General features: G+C 41.5%; 1 protein-coding gene across 1 annotated transcript in view; it reads left to right on the forward strand.

Moving 5' to 3' along the window:
• Positions 1 to 3194: 3194 nt before the first annotated feature.
• The window catches only part of Mcm6 (minichromosome maintenance complex component 6), a 29413-nt gene continuing 6965 nt past the window's right edge, over positions 3195 to 25642 (forward strand). Inside the window, exons 1-12 of the mRNA XM_027417738.2 lie at positions 3195 to 3423; positions 6481 to 6627; positions 8730 to 8840; positions 10212 to 10461; positions 13099 to 13264; positions 13505 to 13650; positions 13985 to 14135; positions 15826 to 15967; positions 18923 to 19064; positions 20059 to 20166; positions 22071 to 22226; positions 24513 to 24641. Coding sequence (XP_027273539.1) covers positions 3317 to 3423; positions 6481 to 6627; positions 8730 to 8840; positions 10212 to 10461; positions 13099 to 13264; positions 13505 to 13650; positions 13985 to 14135; positions 15826 to 15967; positions 18923 to 19064; positions 20059 to 20166; positions 22071 to 22226; positions 24513 to 24641 — 1755 coding nt within the window. The 5' untranslated portion in view covers positions 3195 to 3316. The remainder of the gene's footprint in view (positions 3424 to 6480; positions 6628 to 8729; positions 8841 to 10211; positions 10462 to 13098; positions 13265 to 13504; positions 13651 to 13984; positions 14136 to 15825; positions 15968 to 18922; positions 19065 to 20058; positions 20167 to 22070; positions 22227 to 24512; positions 24642 to 25642) is intronic.

Consider the following 25642-nt stretch of genomic DNA (forward strand, 5'->3'; position numbering starts at 1 on the left):
AAAGGGAGAGGCACTATGGTTTCACAAGGGTTTTACAGGGATGATAGTGACTATTCAAAAGGCAGGTATCCCCAAGACTTTACAAGTGGGAATTTTTCTCCAATGGGTAGCCTGGTGAGCTTGTCAACTGAAATCTCACTGTATGATCTTGTAGACTGCAACAAATTAGGAGACATGTGAAGGAAATGCCCCTGGAAATGTGAAGGTACTGTTCTGCTCTGCCATTTTAGAAACTGGCAATCAAAGGTTAAGAGCTACACAACACAATTGGTAGTGTATGAACCCCAGCACTGTATAAACCAAGCATTGTGGCGTATGCCTGTAACCTAAATAGGGATAGAAGCAGGCAGGAAGATCAGAAGTTCAATACTATCCTCAGCTACAAAGGGAGTTTCACGCCAGCATCAGCTACAACAGACTCTCAAAACTAGAGTATTAAAATAACTAGTCTCAACACTAGGAAGGCGGAGGCAGGGACATTCCACCCCAGACTGCATAGCAAGACCCTGTCTCAAAGGGAGGGAAGTAGCCTTATCATCACACTTCCTGTTGCAGTAGATGGGAACTAACACAGGAACTCACAACTGGACAATGTGCAGAGAGTAAGAGATTTTGGAACACTAAATATTGATGGGGTGTCCTCACCAAATCCTTCCCTTCAGGGTTCAGGAAGCTCTGTGGAAGAGGAGGAGGAAGGATTGTGAGCCAGTAGAAATGGGTGACACCAAGGAAAGAGTGTCTTCCAGACACAACAGGACTGATGCGCATAGAAACGCAGACAGTATGCACAGGGCATACTACTGCAAAAGAAGCTCCTTTGATGATAGGTGAGGGCTACGCTTATCTGAACATAAGAATAGGTATTAGAATGCAATTGGTAATTTATACTGGTTTAGAAAAATGACAGCAGTAGGTTCTCATCTAAGGCATTACTAATCACAAATAAATGTTAGGTTTCCAGTATCGGGCATGAATTCTCTCCCTATTAAGTGACCCTCAAATCCAATTAGATGGTAAATGGTTACCCAAAAGATAGATGTGCCACTGTAACACCCTTGGGGGTATCTTGCAATGCTGGCCATTGTCATGGTACATAAACTTTACAGATTGGATTATTAATTGCTGTCTCCCGTGGCAGCTTGCACACAGTGAGGGCCTCAGGGAGGAGGCATCTAGGTCAGTTCTGGCTTGATTTCTTTCTCTTTTTTTGAAAATATTTTATTTGTTCTTTGAAACATTCATACATATGCACAATAATTTATTTTAAACATAATTCTTTATTGATTCTTTGAACATTTCACATCATGAAGCCCAATTCTGCTCAACTCCCAGTCTCTCCACATCTGCCTCTCACCCTTGCAGCATGCCTCCCTAAATTAATTGAAAACAAAACAAAAACAAGCAAAAAAAAGAACACTTCAACTCTCCATCTTCCCAACACCCCTTCATTTGTCATCTGGAGCTTCTGTGTGAGCACAAAGTATACCCCTTTTGTTCAGTCAGCCTCACCTGCAAAATGTTCATTGCAATGAGTCATTAGTCTAGTTGAAGGCCTCTGGTACACCATCATTGCTGGGCTGGGCCTTCAAGGAAACTCCTCTCAGATATCCTGTTGTTGCCCCCAGTCATGGAGATCCTATGGTTATCAATCAGGTGGACCAGTTCCTTCTCACACTCCAGCAGGTCACAGATGAGGTAGATGTTAGGGTGGGCCAACCCAAGGCCCAGGATGTGGGTCTGGGTGGTAGCTGAGCTGGTTGGTTCAAGCCATTGGAACTGCCCCCTTTCTCCAAGTCCTGTGTCCAATGTGTGTGGTGAGTGCAGCAATAGGGTTTTACCTTTGAGGTCTGGGAGGCAACCAAGGACAATAGCTACATTGTTTGGGGAGTCTTTGGACTCCTCTGACCAACAACTCAAAAAAAATTTTCAGGCCTAGGACTGGAGTTGTTATTAGTCTATAGCTCTTGGAGGGAGCTTTATCACCTCAAGAGGAATAACTTCATAAAAACTATTTTCATACATTTACACATGTAGTTGAATGGTTTTCTCTGTCCTGCTGGTCCCTCTGGACCAGCTTCTCTCCTGCACGCAGGAAGCACTGGGTTCAGTCCCAGCACCACAAGAGCTCAATGTGATGGTCCCATCAGGAATTCAAGGCCAGCTTGGGCTTCATGAGACCCTATCACGGTAAAAATCAAGTCAAATGTTTTGCAGATTTTACTGTGTCAGGAGGATGCAGAAACTATGCCTCCTCCTTCAGCAGAATTTATCTGCCTTTCACTTGTTAAAAATATATGTGTATGCACTTAGGCATGTTGGTGCTCACAGAAGGCAACAGATGGTATCAAACCACCTGGAGTTGGAGTGACAGGGGGGTGAGAGGCCAACTCCAGTCCTCTGCAGAGATTAAGTTCTCTTAATCTCTGAGCCATCTCCCCAGTCCTCCATCTTTTAGGGAGCACTCTCCTGTGGCTTGTTTGCAGCTTACTTCTTCCAGCTAGACATTCAGAGAGCTTACCTGAGTGATTTCTTTCCTCCTGCACAGTACCCTATTCTTATCTCGCAAGACTAGAAAACGATCCTAAAAAACATGAAAAGAGTGTATTCCTTCTTTGGAGTCCCTTCCACTCCCACTTTTTTTTTTTTTTTTTTTTGGTTTTTCGAGACAGGGTTTCTCTGTGTAGCTTTGGAGCCTACCTATCCTGGCACTCGCTCTGGAGACCAGGCTGGCCTCCAACTCACAGATCCGCCTGCCTCTGCCTCCCGAGGGCTGGGATTAAAGGCGTGCGCCACCAACGCCCGGCTCCCCTTCTACTCAAAATTAAGTCTTTTTTTTCTTACTTAAATCTACATAAACTCTGGAAGAAAGAGGGAGAGAAAGAGAGAGAGAAAAAAGAAGGAGGGAGGGAGACAGAAGAGAAGAGAAAAGAAAGGAAAGAAAGAAAAGGTGGAAAATCCACCATGACGTAGATGCAAACAATTTCCTAGCTCCAGAAGCCAAAACAACCTGAGGGTGGGCGAGACTACATTGCGCATGGGCAAAAAGCTTCAGCGAGTCTGCATTTGGCGCGAAATTAGCGTGTGGTGGGCGGGACTCTGGGCGGAACCGCCATTGGTTGGACAGGTTTGGCGCGAAGTGCCCCAGCTCCTGCTCCATGATTGGTTGGGGTGAGAAGGCGGGGTTTGGCGGAGGCGCGCGCGAAGCGGCCGCGCGGACGGAGCGGAGCGTGAAACCTGCGGCTGTGTGGGCCCTCCTCAGCTGCGGCCTGTCTTCTGCAGTGGTCTTTCCTCAGCGCTTCGGACTCTCAGCGCTACCATGGACCTCGCGGCAGCCGCCGATCCCGGCACCGGAAGCCAGCACCCGGAGGTGCGCGACGAGGTGGCCGAGAAATGCCAGAAGCTGTTCCTAGACTTCCTGGAAGAGTGAGTGGCCTCCGGGGGCTAGCGGGCCTGGCGGAGCCTGGGGCCGCGTGTGCTCGGGGTCGGGGAAGGAATGGCGCCGGACCAGGCCGGAACCCAAAGCCGCGTCGAGCCCTTTTCCCACCCCAGTGCTTCCCTGCGCCATGCTTTGCTTTTCTCTCTCTCTGCTTTTCTGAGACTGGGTCTCCTCGAACTCGCTGTGGAGCCAAAGATGATTTTGAACTAGCGATCTTCCTGCCTCCGCTTCGCGCGGGTGCTGGGATGACAGATGTGCATCGCCTCAGTCAGTGTGTTCCTTACTCTTCTGCCTCCAATATGGAGTGCGAACACCTTGACCTGTCTTACAGAATTCTTTTATTTATTTGCTTTTTTTAAAGATTATGCCAGTATGTAACAAAAACTTGAGTTTTGACCTTTTGGGGGTGTGTGTGCAAAAGGTAGCATCTTGAAGTGCATTCCGATTGTACTAGCATCCCTGTTGGAAACTTTCCATCTTTCCACACAAACTCTACCTACTAAAGAGTTTAGTGCTCCCCTTTCCTAATCTACTGATAACTGCACACTTAAAACCCTGAATTGGATGACTATGGGTACCTCGGATAAGTAGTGTGTGGCTAATTTTGCTAGACATACAAGTTATTGCAGTTATTGTAGTCAGTTTTCTTTTTAAGGCAGAGTAAAATTACATGGCATATACATATCTTATCCATTCTACTTGGATAATACTGCTGTCTTATGAAGTTCTGCTGTACTTAAAACTGACTTAAATTCTATTTTCCTGCTTTTGGTAATGTTCTTGGCAGTCAGTACAACTGCTTGCCCTTCGAAACCCAACTCAAGACTCTTGATAAAAGTATAAACGTGTAGGTCTTGATACCTTGGGGAGTAACATATCAGATTATGATTCATTACAGTATCGAAGTTATAGTTATGATGTAGCAACAAAATAATATTATGATTGGGATCACCACAGCATGAATTTTATCAAAGGGTTGCAACATTAGGAAGGTTGAAAACCACTGTTGTAAACCTTTAAGGCAATAGGCAGTGTCTGCTTCTTTCCTTGTGTAAGCACAGTAGGCCTATCACCTCTGGCATTCTCAGCCCTCTAGCCATCCTACCACCTCACAAAGGTCTTTTGGAAAAGTTCATTTAGCAGATAATAGAAGTGCCTTCACTGGGGGGTGGGGCACACCTTTAATCAGCAGAGGCAGGCAGAAACCCTCCCAAAGTGCCTTTACCTTTACTTGGTAGCTAGGTGTTGGAGCTAGGCATAAACAAGACTTTCTTTTTAAAAATCAGCTTTCTGCTGGGCAGGCAGTGGTGGCCCACTCCTTTAATCCCAGCATTGGGAAGACAGAGGCAGGTGCATCTCTGAGTTCAAGGCCAGCCTGATCTACAGAGCGAGTTCCAGGACTGATGCTCCAAAGCTACAGAGAAACCCTGTGTGGGTGGGGTGGGGTGGGGTATCAACTTCCTTCAAACAGAAGCAGCTTTGTTTTTATTTGCAAAATAAAAGTCTACATTTTTTCATTTTAATTTTTGTTTGTTTTTTTTTTTAATTTTGTTGTTTTTAAATTTTGTTTGTCAAGACAGGGTATGTACCCCTGGCTGTCCTGAAACTTGCTCTGTAGACCAGGCTGGCCTTGAACTTAGAAATCCACCTGTTTCTGCCTCCTGAGTGCTGGAACTAAAGGTGTGCACCACCACTCCCCAGCTACTTCTAAATTTTCTATTACAGTTTCATTCTCCAAAACCACCATCAGTCTTCATAGGTGGTTCAACCATGTTTTGCTTTTGGTTGCCTGCTTGTTTTCCTAATGTGTTGGGGAAGAAATCTAGGGCCTTATACATGATAGACTAGAGACAGGAATTCTGCCACTGAACTGTGTCTCCAGCATCCATCCATCCCCTATTTATTTATTTATTTGGCAGGGTCTTGCTGTGGTGCTAGGGCTCTCTAAAACTGACAGAAATCATTCTGTGTGTTGGGATTAAAGGGGTACACCACTGCGCACAGCTACCCAGGCCTTTTTTTACTTTTTTTATTTTGAGAAAATGTCCCTCTAAGTTGTCCAAATGGTCATTGAGCTTCCACTTTTCCACCTTTAGCTGCTGTAGTAATTAGGATTACAGGCTTGTCCCACCAAGCCTGCCATTTTTCATAAATTTAATGACTGTCAAGGAAGAATTCCAATGCCACCTTTTACATATATGAATCTTTATTATAGATATTCCTGTAGGCATAATTGGCTTATATTTCTGGCACTTCTCAATAGAAACATTCTTTGTTTATGTGTTTTGTCTCCTAAGAATGTCAGTTCTAGGGTAGGAAAAACACTGCTTTTTCTGTGCCATAAGCTATCAGATATAATGCTTTATACTTCATATGTCTGAAATAAATATTTCAGAAGAATGAGCCTGCTGTAGTTGGAAGAGGAATTAATTTTGTCCCAAACAAAACCTGACCTACTTTGCCTTTAGTTGGGAAATCACCAACTTTACTTCATGTATTTACATTTTCTTGGGGTCTAGAGACCCCAAGTGATGCCTCGTTTCTATGCAGGGCTTTTTTTTTTTTTTTTTTTTTTTTTTGTATTGGAGATTAGGTCTAAGGCTTCATGCATGCTAGGCGGGGTACTCATTTAACACTGAACTACATTCCCACCCTCTTTATCTTGCTTCTTAAACTATGACTAATAGAAATTTAATATTTGGGTTTTTAACTGTTTCTTAATTATCTGATCTTAATTACACATAACAATAAATTTAAAAACCTGCTGTTTCGAAAATGTTAGATCATCCAGATGGTCAGGTGGATCTCTGTGAGCCAGCCTGGTCTACAGAGCAAGTTCCAGGACAGTAAGGGCTATGTAGAGAAACCTTGTCTTAATAAAAAGTTTAGAAAAGTAAGTAATTTGTCTCAAGTCATGGAAATATTGGATGTGGACCTCTCTGTAAAACAGATGCTCATTAACTAATACACCAAGTTACCTAGTGTCCAGATTCTATTTTTTACTGCATAGTTCCTGTTTAATGTGACTTTGTATGTATCTGCAGGTTCCAGGGTAGTGATGGAGAAATTAAATACTTACAGTTTGCAGAGGAGCTGATTCGTCCTGAGAGAAACACACTGGTTGTGAGTTTTGCAGACCTGGAACAATTTAACCAACAACTTTCTACCACCATTCAGGAGGAGTTCTATAGGTAAGAGCAAGTTCATTTTTCCTTAAATAGTCATGAAGCCCGAGAAGCCAGCTTCTTGCCCTGGATGTGTTCCCTGTAAGGAGGAAGGGTAGCTGTCATAATTGGTACAAGAAGTGGTCCTATTAATGCTGGTTTGTCTTTAACATTGACCTTTGTGGAGCTTGGGTTTCCTTTGCCGGGCGTTGGTGGTACACACCTTTAATCCCAGCCCTCGGGAGGCAGAGGCAGGAGGATCTCTGAGTTCCAGGACAGGCTACAAAGCAATACAGAGAAACCCTGTCTCGAAAAAAACAAAAAATAAATAGATAGATAGATGGCTGGATGGATAAGCAGAAAGAATAACTGCTTTCTTTTTTATTATTTTTTTTTATATTTATTTTTTATGTATACAGTGTTGTGGCATATTTGCCTACATGCCAGAAGAGGGCACCAAACCTCATTATAGATGGTTGTGAGCCACCATGTGGTTGCTGGGAATTGAACCTGGGCCCTCTGAAAGAGCTGCCAGTGCTCTTAACCACTGAGCCATCATCTCTCCAGCCCAAAGTAATTGCTTTCTATATTGTTTTCCCAAGAAGAAAATACTTTGTGTCATGCATTTAGTTATTTAGTTCTATTCCTCTCCCTCTCCCTCTCCTTCTCCTTCCACCCTCAGTTTTTTGATACGGGGGTTTCTCTGCATAGCCTTGGTTGCCCTGGCACCTGCTCTGTAGACCAGGCTGACCTTGGACTCACAGAAATTTTTGTTTGGTTTTGTTTTTCAAGATAGGGCTTCTCTGTAGACCAGGCTGGCCTCTGCCTCCTAAGTGCTGGGATTAAAGGTGTGCCTGGAAATCTCACTGCTTTCTGATGTCTTCCTATATGTATATAGTTTTGGAGATAATCATACAGATGAAGCATCCTGCCCTTTTTGGCCTAATGTATAATTTTCAATGTAAAATTCCTTGGAAACATGTTAATAGCTTAGGTGTGGCAGTTTGTTTCTTTTCTTTTCTTTTTTTTTTTTTTGAGAGAGAGAGAGAGAGAGAGAGAGAGAGAGAGAGAGAGAGAGAGGGGGGGGGGGTTTCAGTATATACCCTGGTTGGACTTGAACTTGTTTTATAGACCAAGCTGACCTCAAACTCAGATCTCCCTCTCTCTGCTTCCCAAGTACTGGGTTTAAGGTGTACATCACCACATTCTAGCATAGTTTGAATGTTTTAGGGGTAGAAATAACTTCAGCTCACTTTGATTTTAACTATGTAATGACAAAAAACAGCTTTACTCCTGGCAGTGGTGGTTCACATCTTTAATCCCAAGATTATGGGAGTCAGAGACAGGCGGATCTCTGAGTTTGAGGCCAGTCTGTTCTACAAAGAGAGTTCCAGGATAGCCAGAGTTGTTACAGAGAAATCCTGTTTCAAAAAAAGAAAAGAAAAGAAAAGCTTTGTTCACAAATAATGATCTACATTTGTTCCAAATAAATGCTTGTAAAAATATAGATTTTTGTCAATAATTATAAAAGAGAAGACACAGATTAGGAGATGTGGTCCTATTTTCATGGTGGATTGGAAGTTGAGGGACTCTGAAATTTTTTTAGTGATAGCTGATCAAGAACAGTTGAAGGGGAGCTGGGGAGATAGCACCATGAGTAAAGTGCTTGCTATACAAGCGTTAGGACCAGAGTTTATTTCTCAGTACCCACATAAACTAGAGTGGTAGTTAATACCTGTGACCCCAAGGATGGGGAGCAGAGAGTAAGATCCTGGGTGCTTGCTGGCTAGCTTCTAGTCTAGCTAATCAGAGAGAGAGACCATGTGTAAAAAGTGGTGTGGATACACAGAGAAGCCCTATCTCACACATACAAAAAATGGTGATTCGGGAAGACACAGCATGCTGTTCTTTGGCTTCACATGTTTTCGTGGGAGCACACACCTGAATACACAAAAGGGAAAAAAGAATGGTGGGAGGGATGGATAAATAGCAGATAAAAACAAGCACTGTCTTGCAGTTAAGTTCAAGAGCTTGGTTGTGACCAGTGGGATGCTGTAGTCGTTGACAAGCATGAAAAAGAAGACAGGCTTGGTAAGAGTAAGCTCTTATTGGTTCTGTTTGTTTTTCAGAGTCTACCCTTACCTGTGTCGAGCCTTGAAGACCTTTGTCAAAGACCGAAAGGAGATCCCTTTTGCCAAGGATTTTTATGTTGCATTCCAAGACCTACCTACAAGACACAAGTAAGAAGGAATCGTTTGGGGATTAAAGGATCATCATATCAGTACCACTTATGGGGCATTCAGAAATGCACCAGCCATGCCAATAGTTGGCTATATACTATACAAACCACTCTTACTTTGTTGGGTCTCAGTGTTCTTATCTGTCCTGTCATTTGCCTTATGTTTTCTACTTAAGTCATATAGAAGACAGATTTGTTGCTGTAAGAAGTTTGGTTTTTTTTGTTTGTTTGTTTGGTTGGTTTTGGTTTTTGAGACAGGGTTTCTCTGTGTAACTTTGGAGCCTATCCTGGCACTCGCTCTGGAGACCAGGTTGGCCTCGAACTCAGATCCGCCTGCCTCTGCTTCCCGAGGGCTGGGATTAAAGATGTGCACCACCAACGCCCAGCTTGTAAGAAAAATTTTTAAACTTGCTAAGTGACAAGGTTGTAGTAAGTAATTAAGCACTGATGTTGTGAAAGTACCTCTAGTTTGTTTGTGTTGGTTGGTCTTTTACAGGTTAGGTCTTGCTGTGTAGCTCATGCTGGCTTCAAACTCTCAGTCTTCCAGTCTCTTTGCATATGCTGCCACACCCAGTTCAGATCCACATTTTGAAGTGTTTAAACCTATTACCCAGAAAATTTAGTTTGGAGATCTTGTTTTTCCATGGAGATAGGATGGGCAGTGTGAAGTGAGGCTGGTACTCAGTCTTGTCATTTTTAAGGCACCTTTTAGTGAAATTGGGAGACAGGATTTGCTGGCAGGGGGACGACTAAGAAGAGTTGCAGAAATTCATGAGTAAAGTCAAAGGTTGGCACATGCCTAATCCCAGCACTCAAGAAGCCGGGACAAGTGATCTCTTGAGTGTTCAAGACCAGCTGATCTACATAATGAGTTCCAGGTCATCCAGAGATATGTAATGAAATTCTGTCTCAAAAAAAGTAAAAGAAATTAATTGATTTTAGGACTTTAATGAATATATAGTTAATATGTAGACCTATTGGCCTTGAACTCACAGTTAACGATTTTTACAGACTAGCAATGGACATCTTGACCAGACCATTCTTTTTAGGCGATTCTATGAAATAATTCGTCTCCATTCTTTTAAAGCTTGTTCATCATTAATCACTCCTAATAAAAACAGAAATTATGGACTGGAGAGATGGATCAGAAGGAAAGAATGTGAATTGCTATTTGCAGAGGAGACCTGAGTTTGGTTTCCAACACTATAAGACAAAAAACTTGAAAAAGAAAGAAATCATAGGTTTCCTACACTAAAAATAGGAAATGGGGTAGGGTAGCTCAGTGTGCACAGTCCTAGGTTCGGTCCCCAGAACAGAAGGAAAAAGAAAGATGGAAAGGATATCTACAAATGTGACACTTGTCTTCAAACAGGATTCGTGAGCTCACTTCATCCAGGATTGGGTTACTCACCCGCATCAGCGGCCAGGTGGTGCGCACTCATCCAGTTCACCCTGAGCTTGTGAGTGGAACTTTCCTGTGCCTGGACTGTCAAACAGTGATCAAGGACGTAGAACAGCAGTTCAAATACACACAGCCGAATATCTGCCGAAATCCAGTGTGTGCCAACAGGAAGAGGTTCCTGCTAGACACTAATAAATCAAGATTTGTTGATTTTCAAAAGGTATTTACTTGTGTTTAGATCAGATTCGGGGGTGTGTGTATATGTGTGTGTGTGTATTAGACAAATAGGTTAGATCAAATTCACTGCTTATTCATTTTTTTGAACCTTGTGATCCCTTTCCATAAAGTTTATTTGCTGCATCATCAGGAAGTTTTTTTTTTGTTTTTTGTTTTTTTTTAAGATTTTATTATGTATACAACACTGCTTCCATGTATACATGTATTATGTATACAACTTCTGCACACCAGAAGAGGGCACCAGATCTCATAACGGATGGTTGTGAGCCACCATGTGGTTGCTGGGAATTGAACTCAGGACCTCTGGAAGAGCAGTCAGTGCTCTTAACCTCTGAGCCATCTCTTCAGCCCCCATCAGGAAGTTTTAATCCTGAAGATGCTCTACTTTCTGTGAGCAGGGAGTACAACTATTTCAGAAGAACTGGAGATGGAGAAATAGCCAAAACCTGAATATTCATTTACCCATGGCATATTCACAAAGGGATTCTAGGGAATTACAATAATGTATTCTACAAATTCTCATTTCAACTTGAATGTACAATAAGTATCCCTCCCAAGAGCACCATTCAAAGCAAGACATTGCAGTAAAGAAAGCATCACTGGTGGGCAAGATGGCTTAGCAGGTAAAGGTGTCTGCCACCACACCTGACCTGAGTTTGATCCCATGGGCCTGTATTGTAGAGGGAGAAAGCAACGGCTCCCCTGAATTGTCTGCATTGCACACACATATAGAAAATAAAAAAATTTTTAAAAGAAAATACCTGTCTGTATAAGTGATGTTAATGTGTAGAGATGTGAAAGTTTGTTGGAAGTTTTTCAAAATTTTTCTTTGAGAAGTTTAAGAAGCGTATGACATAGATGAAATATCTAGTCATTTGAAAACAGGTAATTGTTTTGGAGTAAAAGGTAAAGTTTTGGGGGATTGATTTTGTTTTATTGAGGCAGGATCTCATGTAGTCCAGACAGGTCTTGAACTGAACTCAGGGTGTGGACAAGGATGACCTGGTCTTACTGCTTCCAGCTACCAAGTGCTGGTTACAGGCCTGCCTCAACACACCCAACTAAAAGTGAAGTTTTTTGGTTTTTTGTTTGTTTGGTTGGTTGGTTTTGGTTTTTCAAGACAGGGTTTCTCTGTGACTTTGGAGGCTGTCCTGGAACTAGCTCTTGTAGACCAGGCTGGTCTCGAACTCTGCCTCCCGAGTGCTGGGATTAAAGGCGTGTGCCACCACCGCCCGGCTAAAAGTGAAGTTTTTAAAGATATGTTTTTGTTTGTTGGCTTGTTTGTATATATGTATGTGCACTATACATGTATGTAGTGTCCACAGAGGTTAGAAGATGGTGTTAGGTTTTGTGTTACAGGAATTACAGATTGTCCTAGTTAGGTTCATGGCCAAAAACAACTTGGGGAGTAAAGTTTCAGCTTATAGTTGTAGTCTGTCATAGAAGGAAGTCAAGACAGGAACCTGAAGGCAGGAACTGAAGCAGAGGACATAGAGCAGTGGTTCTCAACCTGTGGGTCATGACCCTTTCACAGGGGTTACCTGAGACCACCAGAAAACACAGATCTTACATTACAGTTCATAATAGTAGCAGAAATTCAGTTATAAAGTAGCAACAAGAATAATTTTATGGTTGGGAATCACCACAACATGAGGAACTATAGTAAAGGATTGAAGCTTAGGAGGTTGAGAACCACTGCCATAGAGGAATGTTTTTCATTCCATACTGTTTTTCAAGGCTTGGTCAACAATGTTGCTTCTATAACCCAAGACCACCTGCCCAGGGGTGGGCCAATCCTCTTCAGTCTGGGCATTCCCACATCAATCATTAATCCAGAAAATGCCCCACAGGGTTGCCTATAGACCAGAATGATAGAGGCATTTTTCTAATTGAGGGACCCTCTTGCTTATGTTAAAATGACAAAAAATTAACTAGAACATATTTGGTTGTAAGCCTCCATGTGTGTCCTAGGAATCAAATTCTGGTCCATTGCAAAAACAGTGTTCTTAACTACTGAACTATTTGACTAAAAGGAGTTTTACAATGCAAAAATTTTATGTACTTTGTCTACGAATCTATGTCTGTACTGTGTGCAAAGCAGGCAGTGCTCTTAACTACTGAGCCATTTCTCCAGTACCAATAGATGTAATTGCTTAGCTAGTTGAACTATTTAACTAAAAGTCTTATGGCACAAAATTTTTGTTTATTTTTATACATATGGGTGTTTTGCTTGCATATATGTCTATGCACCATATGTATGCAGTGCCTATAGAGGCCAGAAGAGGGCATTGGAACCTCTGAGACTGGATTTATTGATGGCTGTGACCCTTTATATGGGTGCTAGGAATTAAACCTAATTCCTGGAAGAGCAGCCAGTGCTCCTATCTGCTAAGACATCTCTCCAGCCCTCTGTACAACTTGTTAGATGAATATTGGTATATGTCAAATGTCTCCAGGGCAGGGTCTTTGGAGATAGTTTAGTTGGTAACATGTTTGTCATACAAACCTGAAGACCTGTATTTGATCACTAGCTCCCACATGAAAAGCCAAATGTGGCATGTACTTGGAAGTCGCACGACATATAAAGGCATCCCTCATTTTGATGTTGATCTTGGTGTAGGTTCGTATTCAAGAGACTCAAGCGGAACTTCCCCGAGGAAGTATCCCCCGAAGTTTAGAAGTTATCCTGAGAGCTGAAGCTGTGGAGTCAGCCCAAGCTGGTGACAAGTGTGACTTCACAGGGACGCTGATAGTTGTGCCTGATGTCTCCAAGCTTAGTATACCAGGTTAGTAATTTGTTGCTCAGATTTACCCAGTTGTGGTCACCTGCTCCTCAGAATATCTGGCTTCTCCAATCTTCCTCGTAACCTTTTTGGCTACTTATCAGGGTGAGCGCGGATATATAAAGGGATTAAATAGATTTTTCTATGAAAGGTGCTGTTTCAACTTTGGCTTATTCAATATATTAGTTAATTAGTTATTAGCACCTTTAGTATTTGAACTGTGAAATACCTTATCTCTTGTAGGAGCACGTGCAGAAACTAACTCCCGAGTCAGTGGAGTTGATGGATATGAGACAGAAGGCATTCGAGGGCTCCGAGCCCTTGGTGTCAGAGATCTGTCATATAGGCTGGTCTTCCTTGCCTGTTATGTTGCACCAACAAACCCAAGGGTAAGTGTTATTTTTGCCTATTTATTTTTGTTTATTGTGCTAGGGTTTAAGCACAGGGTCCCTAACCCTAGTAATGAGATTGACTAAGATGGCAGACTTGATAAAGCCCTTTGCTGAGGTACATTTTCATTTTCATGTCACTGAAACATAAACAATAGCAACCTTTGTTTTCCTCACTGGACAAATGGCAAGCTCCTACATATCTTCATTAACTAAAGCCTGTGGTTCAACTTTGACCTCCCCAGCAATTTCATTATCATGAAATTTCTTTTCTTTTACATTGTCTTGGCTCTTTATAATGCTTTTTTCATTTTGTTTTTCTTCCACCTCTCAGTTTGGAGGGAAAGAACTCAGAGATGAGGAACAGACAGCTGAGAGCATTAAGAACCAAATGACAGTGAAGGAGTGGGAAAAGGTGTTTGAAATGAGTCAGGACAAAAACCTGTACCACAATCTCTGTACCAGCCTCTTCCCTACTATCCATGGTAAGAGCTGTTTGTGAGGTAAACTTGCAATCAGTAGGAAATGTGTCATGGGTGGTGCTGGTTCTGGGATCTTCATGAAGAGATGCTGTTGGGACTGAAGATCACTGACTATTCTTCTGGAGAACCTGGGTTTGATTCAAAATACATACATAGTGGCCCACAACTGTCTGTAACTCCAGTTCTAGGGGGTCCAGTGCCTTCTGGCTGCTGAGGGTACCAGGCCTGCGTGTGGTGCATAAGCATACATGCAGACAAAGCACCAACACATTTAAAAGTTGTTATGTCAGCAGAGGCTGTGGGCACCCACAGGGTAGATTGGGGCTTGAGTAAAAGCTCATGCAGGGGCTCAGTTAGTGCCAGTGGATAGCTGTGAGCTTGAATTCCTTACCATGTGAGATACCCAGTGGGCAGGTCTTTACCACAAAGTAGCTCATTTAGTTCAGAACACAAGAGAGCAAAGCAGGGAGGATTTGGTGCTCAAAGTACGGGCCTTTAATTCCACATAATTAAAATTCAGGTCATACGCCGGGTATTGGTGGCTCACGCCTTTAATCCTAGCACTCGGGAGGCAGAGGCAGGCGGATCTCTTGAGTTCGAGGCCAACCTGGTCTACAGAACGAGTTCCAGGACAGCCTCCAAAGCTACAGAGAAGCCCTGTCTCAAAAAACCAAAAAAAAAAAATTTAGGTCATACTAGGCACCTATGTACCCTGCCTTCAAGGAGAAGGCTGACCCAGGAGGATGCTTGTGAGTTTGAGTATAGCCTGGGCTCTATCTATAGACCCATCCATTACTTATTGTTTTTTGAGACAGGGTTTCTCTGTGCAGCAACAGCCCTAGCTGTCGTGGAACTAGGTCTGTAGACCAGTTTGGCTTCAAACTCAGAGATCTGCCTGCCTTTGCCTCCCGAATGATAAAGGCATGCGCCACCATCAATGGGCTATTTTATTATATTTTTTAAAAGATTTATTTATTATGTATGGTGTTCTGCCTGCATGTATCCTTGCAGGTCAGAAGAGGGCACCTGGTCTTATTACAGATGGCTGTGAGCCATCATGTGGTTTCGGGAATTGAACTCAGGACCTCTGGAAGAGCAGTCGGTGCTCTTAACCACTGAGGCATCTCTCCAGCCACCCACCCGCCACCCCTACCCCCCCCCCAATTAAGAGTCACTAAATTAAAAAAATACCAGTGAATTCATGCCTACTTTGAAAGTGGAAAATTAAGTTCCATCTCCTTTATTTGAGACAAGTTCTTACTACGTAGTCTTGGAGAGTGCTAATCTTGAACTCACAGGGCTGGGATTAAACGTATAATCCACAGCCAAGCGGTTCCATTTCAGTTTTTGTTGTTATTTATAGGCTGTTCTTGAATTTAAGGGATTCCCTTGTTTGCCTCAAGTGCTGGGATTAAAGGTGTATGCCGCCAGCCACCTCCACCCAGTTTTTTTCCCTATTGTTTTGTTTTTTTAAATTACCATGTATATATATTATGCCAAGGAGGAAGGCACATTTGACAGCCAGAGAACAACTTTATAGAGTTGGTTCTTTCCTTCTACTTTTACATGGGTTCCCAATATCAAACTCTGGTCTTCTGGCTTATGAAGCTCTTATGAAGCAGGGATTTTTACCTGCTGACCATTTCATCATCCCTCTGAAAAATGACTTTTTCATCTGGAACTTTCTTTTCAGGAAATGATGAAGTAAAACGTGGTGTCTTACTGATGTTGTTTGGTGGTGTTCCTAAGACAACAGGGGAAGGGACCTCTCTTCGAGGGGACATAAATGTTTGCATTGTTGGTGATCCAAGTACAGCTAAGAGCCAATTTCTCAAGTAAGTGCCTGCCTGAGGTAGTGCAGTGGGAAAAGCTATGCTGCCGAGAATGTAGTCAATTACTGCTTTTGTTTTTGAGACAGTTTCTTTATAACGTGTCACTGAGCCAAGCCTAGAACATTTTTAGTTGTTTTAAGTTTTATGGTTAAGTATTTTAAATGTATCACAAGTTGAATTTTGTTTTATCTTTGATGCTCTGGGGAGTGAGTCCAGGGTCTTGGATATGGTAGTCTTGACCAAGATCCTCATCCTGAAGCTGAATTTTAGATTTGCAAGTAATAATTTTGTTTAAAGAATTCTATTTTTGCCGAGCATTAGTGGCACATGCCTTTAATCCCAGCACTTGGGAGGCAGAGGCAGGCGGATCTCTGTGAGTTCGAGGCCAGCCTGGTCTCCAGATCGAGTGCCAGGATAGGTAGGCTCCAAAGCTACACAGAGAAACCCTGTCTTGGGGAAAAAAAAACAATTCTATTTTCTTATTCACTGTGCTCTCAACCATAATGTTACCTGTTGTGACAGCATTGTGTTTTACCTGTATGGTTTGCTTAGACCTTTAATACTACATTTATTTCTGTGTGCAGTTACACGCAGAGCTCAGAAGACAGCATGCAGGACTCAGTTCTCTCTTCTACCAATCCTTCTAGGGGATTGAACTCAGGTCATTAGGCTTGTCATCTTGTTAGTCCTTCTTAGATCTTTTGTATAGTATTTTCTAGCATCTTCATTAAAATGTAATTTATTCATCATGAAATGCATACCTTTGAGTTTTGCAGCTTGGTGCTTCTAGCAAATTAATAGGATTGTAAGTTGAACTAAGTTTAAAATGTTAGTGTTACCTAGAGAGAAACCCTATACTTGTAGTAGTTACTCCTTCCCCCTATAGAAAGGAACAGTGTACTGCATTGTCACAGTCTGTATTTTTTTTTTTTTTAATTGGCTCATATGTGCTTTTTAAGGATAAACTTGCACTTAGCATGAAGCCATGCTGAAACCCACGTCAGTGTTTTGTTTCCTTCTCTGGCCAAATAATGCATGGCCACCACATGGTGTTAGCCGTTGTTCCTGGGGTGGTAAGGAGACAAAGGCAGAGTAGAGAGTGAAGGAGGAGAGCCACTTACCCATTGCAGCCAGGAAGCAGAGGAAAACAGGAGTGGCCATGGACAAGATCCTTTCCTAAAAGATACTCCAGCAGTGACCAGTTTCTCCTAAATGCATCACTTCCCCTATTGGATCCTCATAATCAAATCACTGGGAACCACCAGGTGCATTGGAGGGGTCACTGTCCACTTATTAATCAATGAGCATTTGGGTTATTTCTGCCTTAGCTTTTATGCTGTGTTTGAATAGTGGTTTATAGGAGGTTTCTTCTATCCCTTTTTGTTTTCGGGAGCGGGTGGTAGTGGTGATATTTGAGATAAGGTCTCACTGTAGCCCAGGTGGTTCTCAAACTCATAGCCTGCCACTGCCTCCCTCCTAAGTGTGAGGATTAAAGGCATGTGCCCATTATACCTGGCTATTTTGTTTCTTCAGATTTTTTTTTTTTTTGACATGTATGGATATTTTGTCTGTGTATGTCTGACCCATGGAGGCCAGAAGAGGGCTTCATATCCCCTAGAATTGGAGTTTCAGACAGTTGTGAACCAGTGTTTGTTTCTGGGAATCAGACCCTGGTCCTCTGCAAGAGCACTCAGTGTTCTTAGCCACTGAGCCATCTGTCTGAGCATCCCCTCCCTTTAGCATATTTTTTAAAATATTACTTATGGTCATGTGATATAATTTCTGGAATGTTTTATTGTCTATCATGGTTTCTGTGTCCAAAGATGAGAGGCTGCAGAATTTAGGTCCTTTCTCTCAAGGCAGAAATGAGAGCAATTTAAACAATTCTCACAATTGAGCTATAAAGACTGCTTTTCTTCCCTAAGGGGTTTCTGTCTAGATGATCACTTTACATATATTTTTTGTCCTTCATGGGGCATATGAATGAGCAGGATGTAGGCAACATTGTACTTTTTTATAAAAACTTGTTTAGCTATTTTTTGTTTTACTTTAGTGACTAAGGGCATTCAAATTTTACTGTCACTGCTAAGTAATGGGTATCGTCTGCTGATGCAATAAGGCAAATCAAACTGAATTAATAAATCCAGATTTAATAAACAGAGCAAAGCATAGAGAAGAAACTGCCAGTGACTCTTGGGAGGGTAGGAGAGAGATCATGTGGCAGGTCTAGCATCAGATCTTATATACCCTGTAGGCATGGTCTTGATCAGCTCTGGGAGAAGAGCTGACCCTTGGCCCACTTATTGAGGGGCAGGGTCTAGAATGGGAGGAGTCACACCAGAATGGAGATCGCCAACAGTCACCAGCATTCTCTGTCTCCAGAACATTTTTGTTCTTCTGAACAGAACCACTCTACCTGTTAAGCTACAGTTCTCTACAACCCTCTCATGACTCAGCAAGCACTGTTTTATTTTGTGTAACTAGTATGTATAACACTACTATTTTGGTCCTTGTGTATAATGTGCTTCACTTAGTGGAATACATTGAAGATTCAGCATGCCTTGGTGATCAGGCTGCATAGTATTCTGCTTGTGTTGCATTTTCTTTTATACATAATGCATTGGTGAACCTTTTGGTTGTTTCCATCCTCCCCTGTTGTAATAGTAATACTTCTATGAAAATTGTTATTCTGAGCATCAAAGACTCTGCTTTTCTGTTTTGTTTTGAGGCCAGGCCAGGGTGGTCTCAAACTCATGGATCAGAAGCTTATACCAACACAGCCAGCTAATTTTTTTTAAGTTTAAAGTTTATGTTTTTTTCTGGTATTCAGGTGATCTGACAGGGATAAATTTGAATCATTTAAGAAGCCAAAGGAGATAGAACTCCTGTCAGCTGCTATTTCTGGAGCATGTAGTGTATTGATGTGTTAATGAATCTTTTTGTGCTGTTCTTAAACAGGCATGTGGATGAATTTAGCCCCAGAGCTGTCTATACCAGTGGCAAAGCCTCCAGTGCTGCTGGCTTAACAGCAGCTGTGGTGAGAGATGAAGAATCTCATGAATTTGTCATTGAGGCTGGAGCGCTGATGCTGGCTGATAATGTAAGGACATTGTACATTGTTGGATAGTCAGAATACCCATTGATCTACCAATAAAGATCTATAGTTTTTATTGAATGTTACTCGGTTTTGGCAATCTACTTTGAATTGAAACTGTCATCATTAAGTTTTATTGTTGGTTTTTTGTTTGTTTGTTTTTTGTTGTTGTTGTTTGTTTTTTCAAGACACGATCTTACTATATAACTCTGGCTGTCCTGGAACTCATTCTGTAGACCAGGCTGGCCTTGAACTCATAGATCCGCCTACCTCTGCCTCCCTAATGCTGGGATTAAAAGTATGTACCAATACACCTGGCTGAGACTGTCCTTTGCTGACATTTTGTGAGCATTCCTAGAATGTGTTGATTGCTTTGACTAGACCATACCAGTTTGTTACTTTGCAGACTTTAACATCTCTAGAGGGGTTCATCCACGAATACATAGTATATTACAAACATATTTGACAAAGATCAATTCTTTGTGGGTGCAAGCTTATATTCATTATAGTACTCCTTCACTCTTTCCCAGACTAAAATGAATGGCTAAACCATAGTCAGTCTATGTTTGTCACTGGCCTGGAACTCTTAGAGATCTCTCTGCCTGTGCCTTCCGCAAAGGTGTGCAGCATTACACCCAGCCCGAGTCTCTTGATGCTGAACTTTTAAGTGTTGAGAAGAAGAGTACCTTGTCTGCATATTACTAGTTTTGCTCTTAGGTGTTTGTTTTGCTCTTAGTTTAAGTAAGTCAGATGAGATTCCCTTCCAGCTCTTTGTTCTATTGGACAGCCTTGTTTAAACAGGAATTAAGATTGTTTGTATCCCATCTTCCATTTATTTGCCTAGGGAATGGAAAGACCTCTGGTAGGAAACTTTGTAAGTTTATCATTTTATAAGGCAGTTTGTCTGCTTTCCTCACATAAGCTAGGCAGATGACTACCACCAAGCTATATCTCCAGCCCTACAAGGAAATTTGCTAATGCTAGATCTGATTGGTTATAGGGTGTCTGTTGTATTGATGAATTTGATAAGATGGACATTCGGGACCAAGTTGCTATTCATGAAGCTATGGAGCAGCAGACCATATCTATCACTAAAGCAGGAGTGAAGGTATGTATCCCCTTAGCCATGCAGATTAATAATGTTAAAGATATCCACCTGGTGAAATACATTGTTTCAATGTATAATGCTGACCTAAACTATAAAATATAGGTGCTATTGAGGGTCCAGTGCACATATATTGCTGTGGTAGAAAGCAATTGTACTGATGTAATTTTTAGCATTTCTTTTAATTTCTCACAATTTTTTTTTGTAAGATTTTATTTATTATGTATACAGTCTCCTGCCTTCGTGCCAGCAGAGGGCACCAGAACAGTCAGTGCTCTTAACCGCTGAGCCATCTCTCCAGCCCCAATTTCTCACAAATTTAAAGCTTTAGAAATGTTTGTTTATAGGGGGGTGGGGTGCCACAGCATGCATGTGACAGAAGACAGCTTTGTGGATTTGTTTCTTTTCTTCCATCTTTAATTACATGGCTTTCTGTGGGTCACACTCACATCACCAGGCTTAAAGCCTGGCTTTTACCTGCCTTGCTTTCTTGTCAGCTGTGTTTGGCAAAATTTTCATAAACAAAACTTGTATTCTTTGATAAACATGCTTCTTACAAAACAAAAATAGGTATCAGTCTCAGTACCACAAAATACTCAAAGATCAACAGATAATTTAAGTGAAAATAACTAATTACCATATTGTGACCAACATTAGAGAGAATCTTAATTTATTAAAAGTAGGTTTGGTGGACAAGCAGATGGCTCAGCAGTTAAGAGCATGTACTGTTTTTGCAGTGGACCTCAAGTTCAGTTCCCAGAACTGACAGTGGACAGATTATAGCTCCAGGAATTTCAGCATCCTTTTCTGGCTCCTACAGGGTCTGCATGTGCATGCATACACATAATTTAAAAATAAAATAAATCTTTAAAAAACTGAAAGTAAGTAATAGATTTGGTTAAATTTTTTTTAAGTAATACAAGAGTGTATAAATTTAAGAGAAATCTTCCCCTGCAACTCCTAGCACAATGGATATTAGGTATGTATTGAGTATATATCCCTTCTAGGAATACCTTAAACACAAGCATGTACATACAGTCCTTGTCTCCTTTTACTTAATAATTTTATTGCCGGTCTTCCTATAGTAGCACCTCCTAGGTCAATTGTGACTTATTAGCCCGTGGCATTCAACTGCACGAACCATACATTGGGTAGGTCGTTTTCAGTCTTGTGTCACAAGATACAGTTAATGATAGTCAATTCAGCACCTTCCTTAATAAGGTAAATTCCTAACTGAGTGCTGACTAAGGGACTCATAAGGGACTACATCACCAATGTAAAAGAGTCTATTGTGCTGTGTTATCATACTTGAGCTTTGATGATTCAATTGGTGAAAAAGCTTTCTCCTTTTTGTTACAGAATAGAATATTTGTTTAGTTATGGAAAGATGTGTTACATTTGTTTATGCTGCATTTGTTTAGCTATATACAGATGTGTTGCATTTGTTTTACCTTGCCTGCCTAAGGCATTTGATTGGTCTAATAAAAAAGCTGAATGGCCAATAGTTAGGTGAGAGGGGAGTAAATGGGGCTTGTAGGCAAAGAGAATAAGTAGGAGGAGGAATCTGGGCTTGAGGGAGATGCCTGGAGCCAGCCAGGCAGCCAACAGACAAACACACAGAGGAATCAGGAAAGTAAGACATACAGAATGAAAGAAAGATAAAAGGCCCCCGAGGCAAAATGTAGATGAAGAGAAACAGATTAAAATAAGCTATAAGCCTAAACTAAGTCCAAGCATTCATAACTAATAGTAAGTCTCTGTGATATGGTTTGGGGGTGGTGGTCCAAGAAAGCCTGCTACACCTGTTGCTTCCATTTAGTTAATTGCATGAGACAGAACTTTTCCTTGTATCTATATTGGCTAGTTTATGTTTGTTCTTTAGTCTCATGGTTTTCTCTCATGATCAGGCAACTCTGAATGCCAGGACATCCATTTTAGCTGCAGCAAACCCTGTCAGTGGACACTACGACAGATCAAAATCGCTGAAACAAAACATCAGTCTGTCAGCACCCATCATGTCCCGCTTTGACCTCTTCTTTATCCTGGTGGATGAGTGCAATGAGGTAACCGCTCACATTGTCGTTCATGTTTGCCATTTGTGCTAGCCCAGTTTCATGACCTTCTGTGCCCCTTGGATGTGTGTGGTAACACACAAACAGCCTACCCTCCCCACCACCCCACAAAGTTTTGTGTAACTCATGCTGGTCGTGAACTCTGTGTAACACCCATGCCCATCTTTGTGTGCTATACTCATTTACTGAGCAGAGAGTTCCTCTATTCAGTAGTTACAATGCAAAACCTTGCTTCCAGCCTGACTTGAAACATTATCTAAATAAAACTGCCTTGCTGTTGTGACTGTTTGGGGGACTTGGACTTGGATTTCTCCTCTTCCCCTTTGCAAGTATATGGCCATAGTTAACTCCCAGATCAAAACATAATGGCTGCGAGGACACACTAGAGCTAGACCCCTCTATTCTGTCTACACTACTTATCAAGACCTTGGACAGATTATTTAACTTTTCTGGGACCCATTTTGCTTCTATATAAAATAAAATTAATATCTCCTTTATGGGATTTTTATGAGGGTTGCTTATAGACATACTTGAAGAAACAGTATCATGTAATAAGGGCCCTGTAAATGCTCTGCAATTGCTGTTTTATAATCTACTTTATGTGCATTGGTATTTTGCTGGTATGGATGTCTGTGAAGGTTTCAGAAGCCCTGGAACTAGAGTTACCGACAGGTATGAACTGCCTTGTGGGTGCTGGGAATTGAACCTGGGTCTTCTAGAAAAGTCAGTGCTCTGAACTGCTGAGCCATCTCTCCAGCCCCTTAAAATTACTTTTTAAGTTAGCATATGCTACTAGATTTTATTATAGCTTTTTCTTGTCTTTTTGAGACATGATCTCTATGTGGCCCCTGATAGCCTAGAACTCTCTCTGTAGACCAGGCTGGCCTCAGTCACAGAGATAAACCTGCCTCTGCCTCTGCCTCCCAAAAGCTGGCACTGAAGGTGTGTGCCACCATGCTAGGCCCTCAGACCCTGTGTCATTTCCATTCACATGATAATAACTTTGCTCTAATTGGTTACTTACCACCATCTGTTTTGTTTTTTGTTTGTTTGGGCTAGTCCCCACCCACCACACGCATGCCACGCACAAGTTCATTCTTCTGTTTTCATAACAAATGTGGTTATTAAAGGTAGTCCATGCTTTCCAGATGTATTTTTAGAGTGAGGCAAAGATAGACATGAGGGTACTGGAGAGGTGGCTTAGCAGTTTAGAGCACTTGCTGCATTTGCAGAGGACCCAGGTTCAATTCCTAGCACCTATGTGGTGGCTCACAACCATCCAAAACTTCAGTTCCAAGGGATCTGAAACCCTCTTTTGGCCTCTGTGGGCGCTAAGCATATGCGTGCTATGAAGGCATACACAGAGGCCAAACACCATAAACAGAAAATAAATTGTATTTTTGTTGCATTTTTGGTGGTCGGGGTTCAAAACAGGGTTTCTCTGTGTAATAGCTCTAGCTGTCCTGATGTAGCTCTGTAGACCAGGCTGGCTTTGAACTCACAGAGATCTGCCTGCCTCAGTCTCCTGAGTGCTGGGTTTAAAGGCATGCGCCACCACCTCCCGACCTATTTTTGTTGATTTTTGAGACAGTGTCTCCCCATAATTATGATTAGTCTGGAGCTTGCTATATAGGCCAAGCAGGCCTCAAAGTCAAAGAGATTCTGCCTCCCTAGTGCTGGGATTAAAGGCAACATATGCCACCATACCCAACATAAAATTATTTTTTAATTTAAAAATCTATTGTAAGGACTTTGCTGTTGGGGCTGGAGAGATGGCTCAGCAGTTAAGAATACTTTGTTGCTGCAGAAAACCCAGGTTCAATTCCCAGCACTCACATGATGGTTCACAAACATCTATAACTCTAGTTCCAGGAGATCAAATGCTCTCTTCTCACCCCAATGTACATCAGACATGTACATGGTGCATAGATAGGCATACGTGAAAGCAAAATACTCATAGAATAAATAAATCTAAAAAAAAATAAAAACTCTACTCAGAATGTTGGTACCTATTAATAATTAATAACTTCTTTTAGGAGCATAGAGGTTAATTGTGTCTTGGCTTCAAGATAGGGTCTCCTGTAGCTTATACTGGCCTTATGCAGTCAAAATTAGCTTCTCTGAACTGCTATTCCTGTCTCTGCCTCCCAAGTACTGGGATTACAGGCATTAACTATATGCCCAGATGAGAGATCATTTGTAACTATAAATTACCTAGCATAAATTGGAATTAATACTATTAGGACTGATAGAAGTTATCTTCTTGTTTTGAATTAGGTGACAGATTATGCTATCGCAAGGCGTATAGTAGACTTGCATTCAAGGATTGAAGAATCAATTGACAGAGTTTATTCCCTTGATGATATCAGGAGGTATCTTCTTTTTGCCCGCCAGTTTAAGCCCAAGGTAATCTGTCCTACTGTATCTGGATAAATCGTGTGTGGGTTAAAATAGGATTTAAAAGGATACTTGGTTTTGGTTTGATTTGGTTTTTGTTTCGATCTTGTAAAGCAGGATCTCCACTATGCAGATTCATAATCTGCTTAGATTTCTACTAATATGCCGATGTGCCCACCTGTATTTATCTTTTTAATGTCTTTAAATCTTTTTAACTTGCTGCTTTAGAATTTCATACTTGTGTATACTGTGTTTTGATAAATTCCACTTCCAGACCTCACTCTTCCAGGCCCCCACCACTTTCCCTTCCCAATTTTGTATACTCCTTTTAAAACCTGCCAAGTGCACTATAATCTCCCTAAATTATAAGTTTTGTGTTTTGCTTTTTTGAGTATTAGTTTCTTCAGAGGTTATTTTTTAATATGAATAATTTCATATTTGACTTTTAGACACTAATAAAAAGATTTTGGCCAGGCATAGTGGTCTACATAATTAAACCCTGTCTACCAATAAAATTAAATAAATAGGATTTGAGTGACTTTTGTATAAAGAGTATATGTTCACCAGGACTACCTACTGGTCCCCTGTGTGCTAAGTTTCTTATTCTGAAAAAACGGAGGGCCTTTTAAGTCAGTATATGCTGTCTTTTTCCCCTAAAGCAAGCATGAGTTCATTAGCTGAGCCTTAAATATAGTCTGAGTGTTAATTTAGTGGTCTTTGACATCTTGAGGTACAAAATGCATTTCATTTTATTCCATTGCTTCATTTGTTAAACATGGTCATTTGCTTAAACTAGTCTATTGTCTTCTTGTTTTTAAAATTATTACATGGAATTTGCAAGCTTCTTAGTGCCAGCTTTTGAAGTAATTCATTGTCTTTGTGTTAGCTTAAAGTTTCAGTCCTAAGTTCCCAGAGTGTTCCTATCTGGAATCCTCTAACTGAAGTTTAATGTGGCCCATCAAGGAAGGGAAATGAGTATAAAGGTCTCCCATACTTGACTGGTTTTGAAA

This window comes from Cricetulus griseus, chromosome 5 (assembly GCF_003668045.3).
Source record: "Cricetulus griseus strain 17A/GY chromosome 5, alternate assembly CriGri-PICRH-1.0, whole genome shotgun sequence".
Classification (NCBI taxonomy): domain Eukaryota; kingdom Metazoa; phylum Chordata; class Mammalia; order Rodentia; family Cricetidae; genus Cricetulus; species Cricetulus griseus.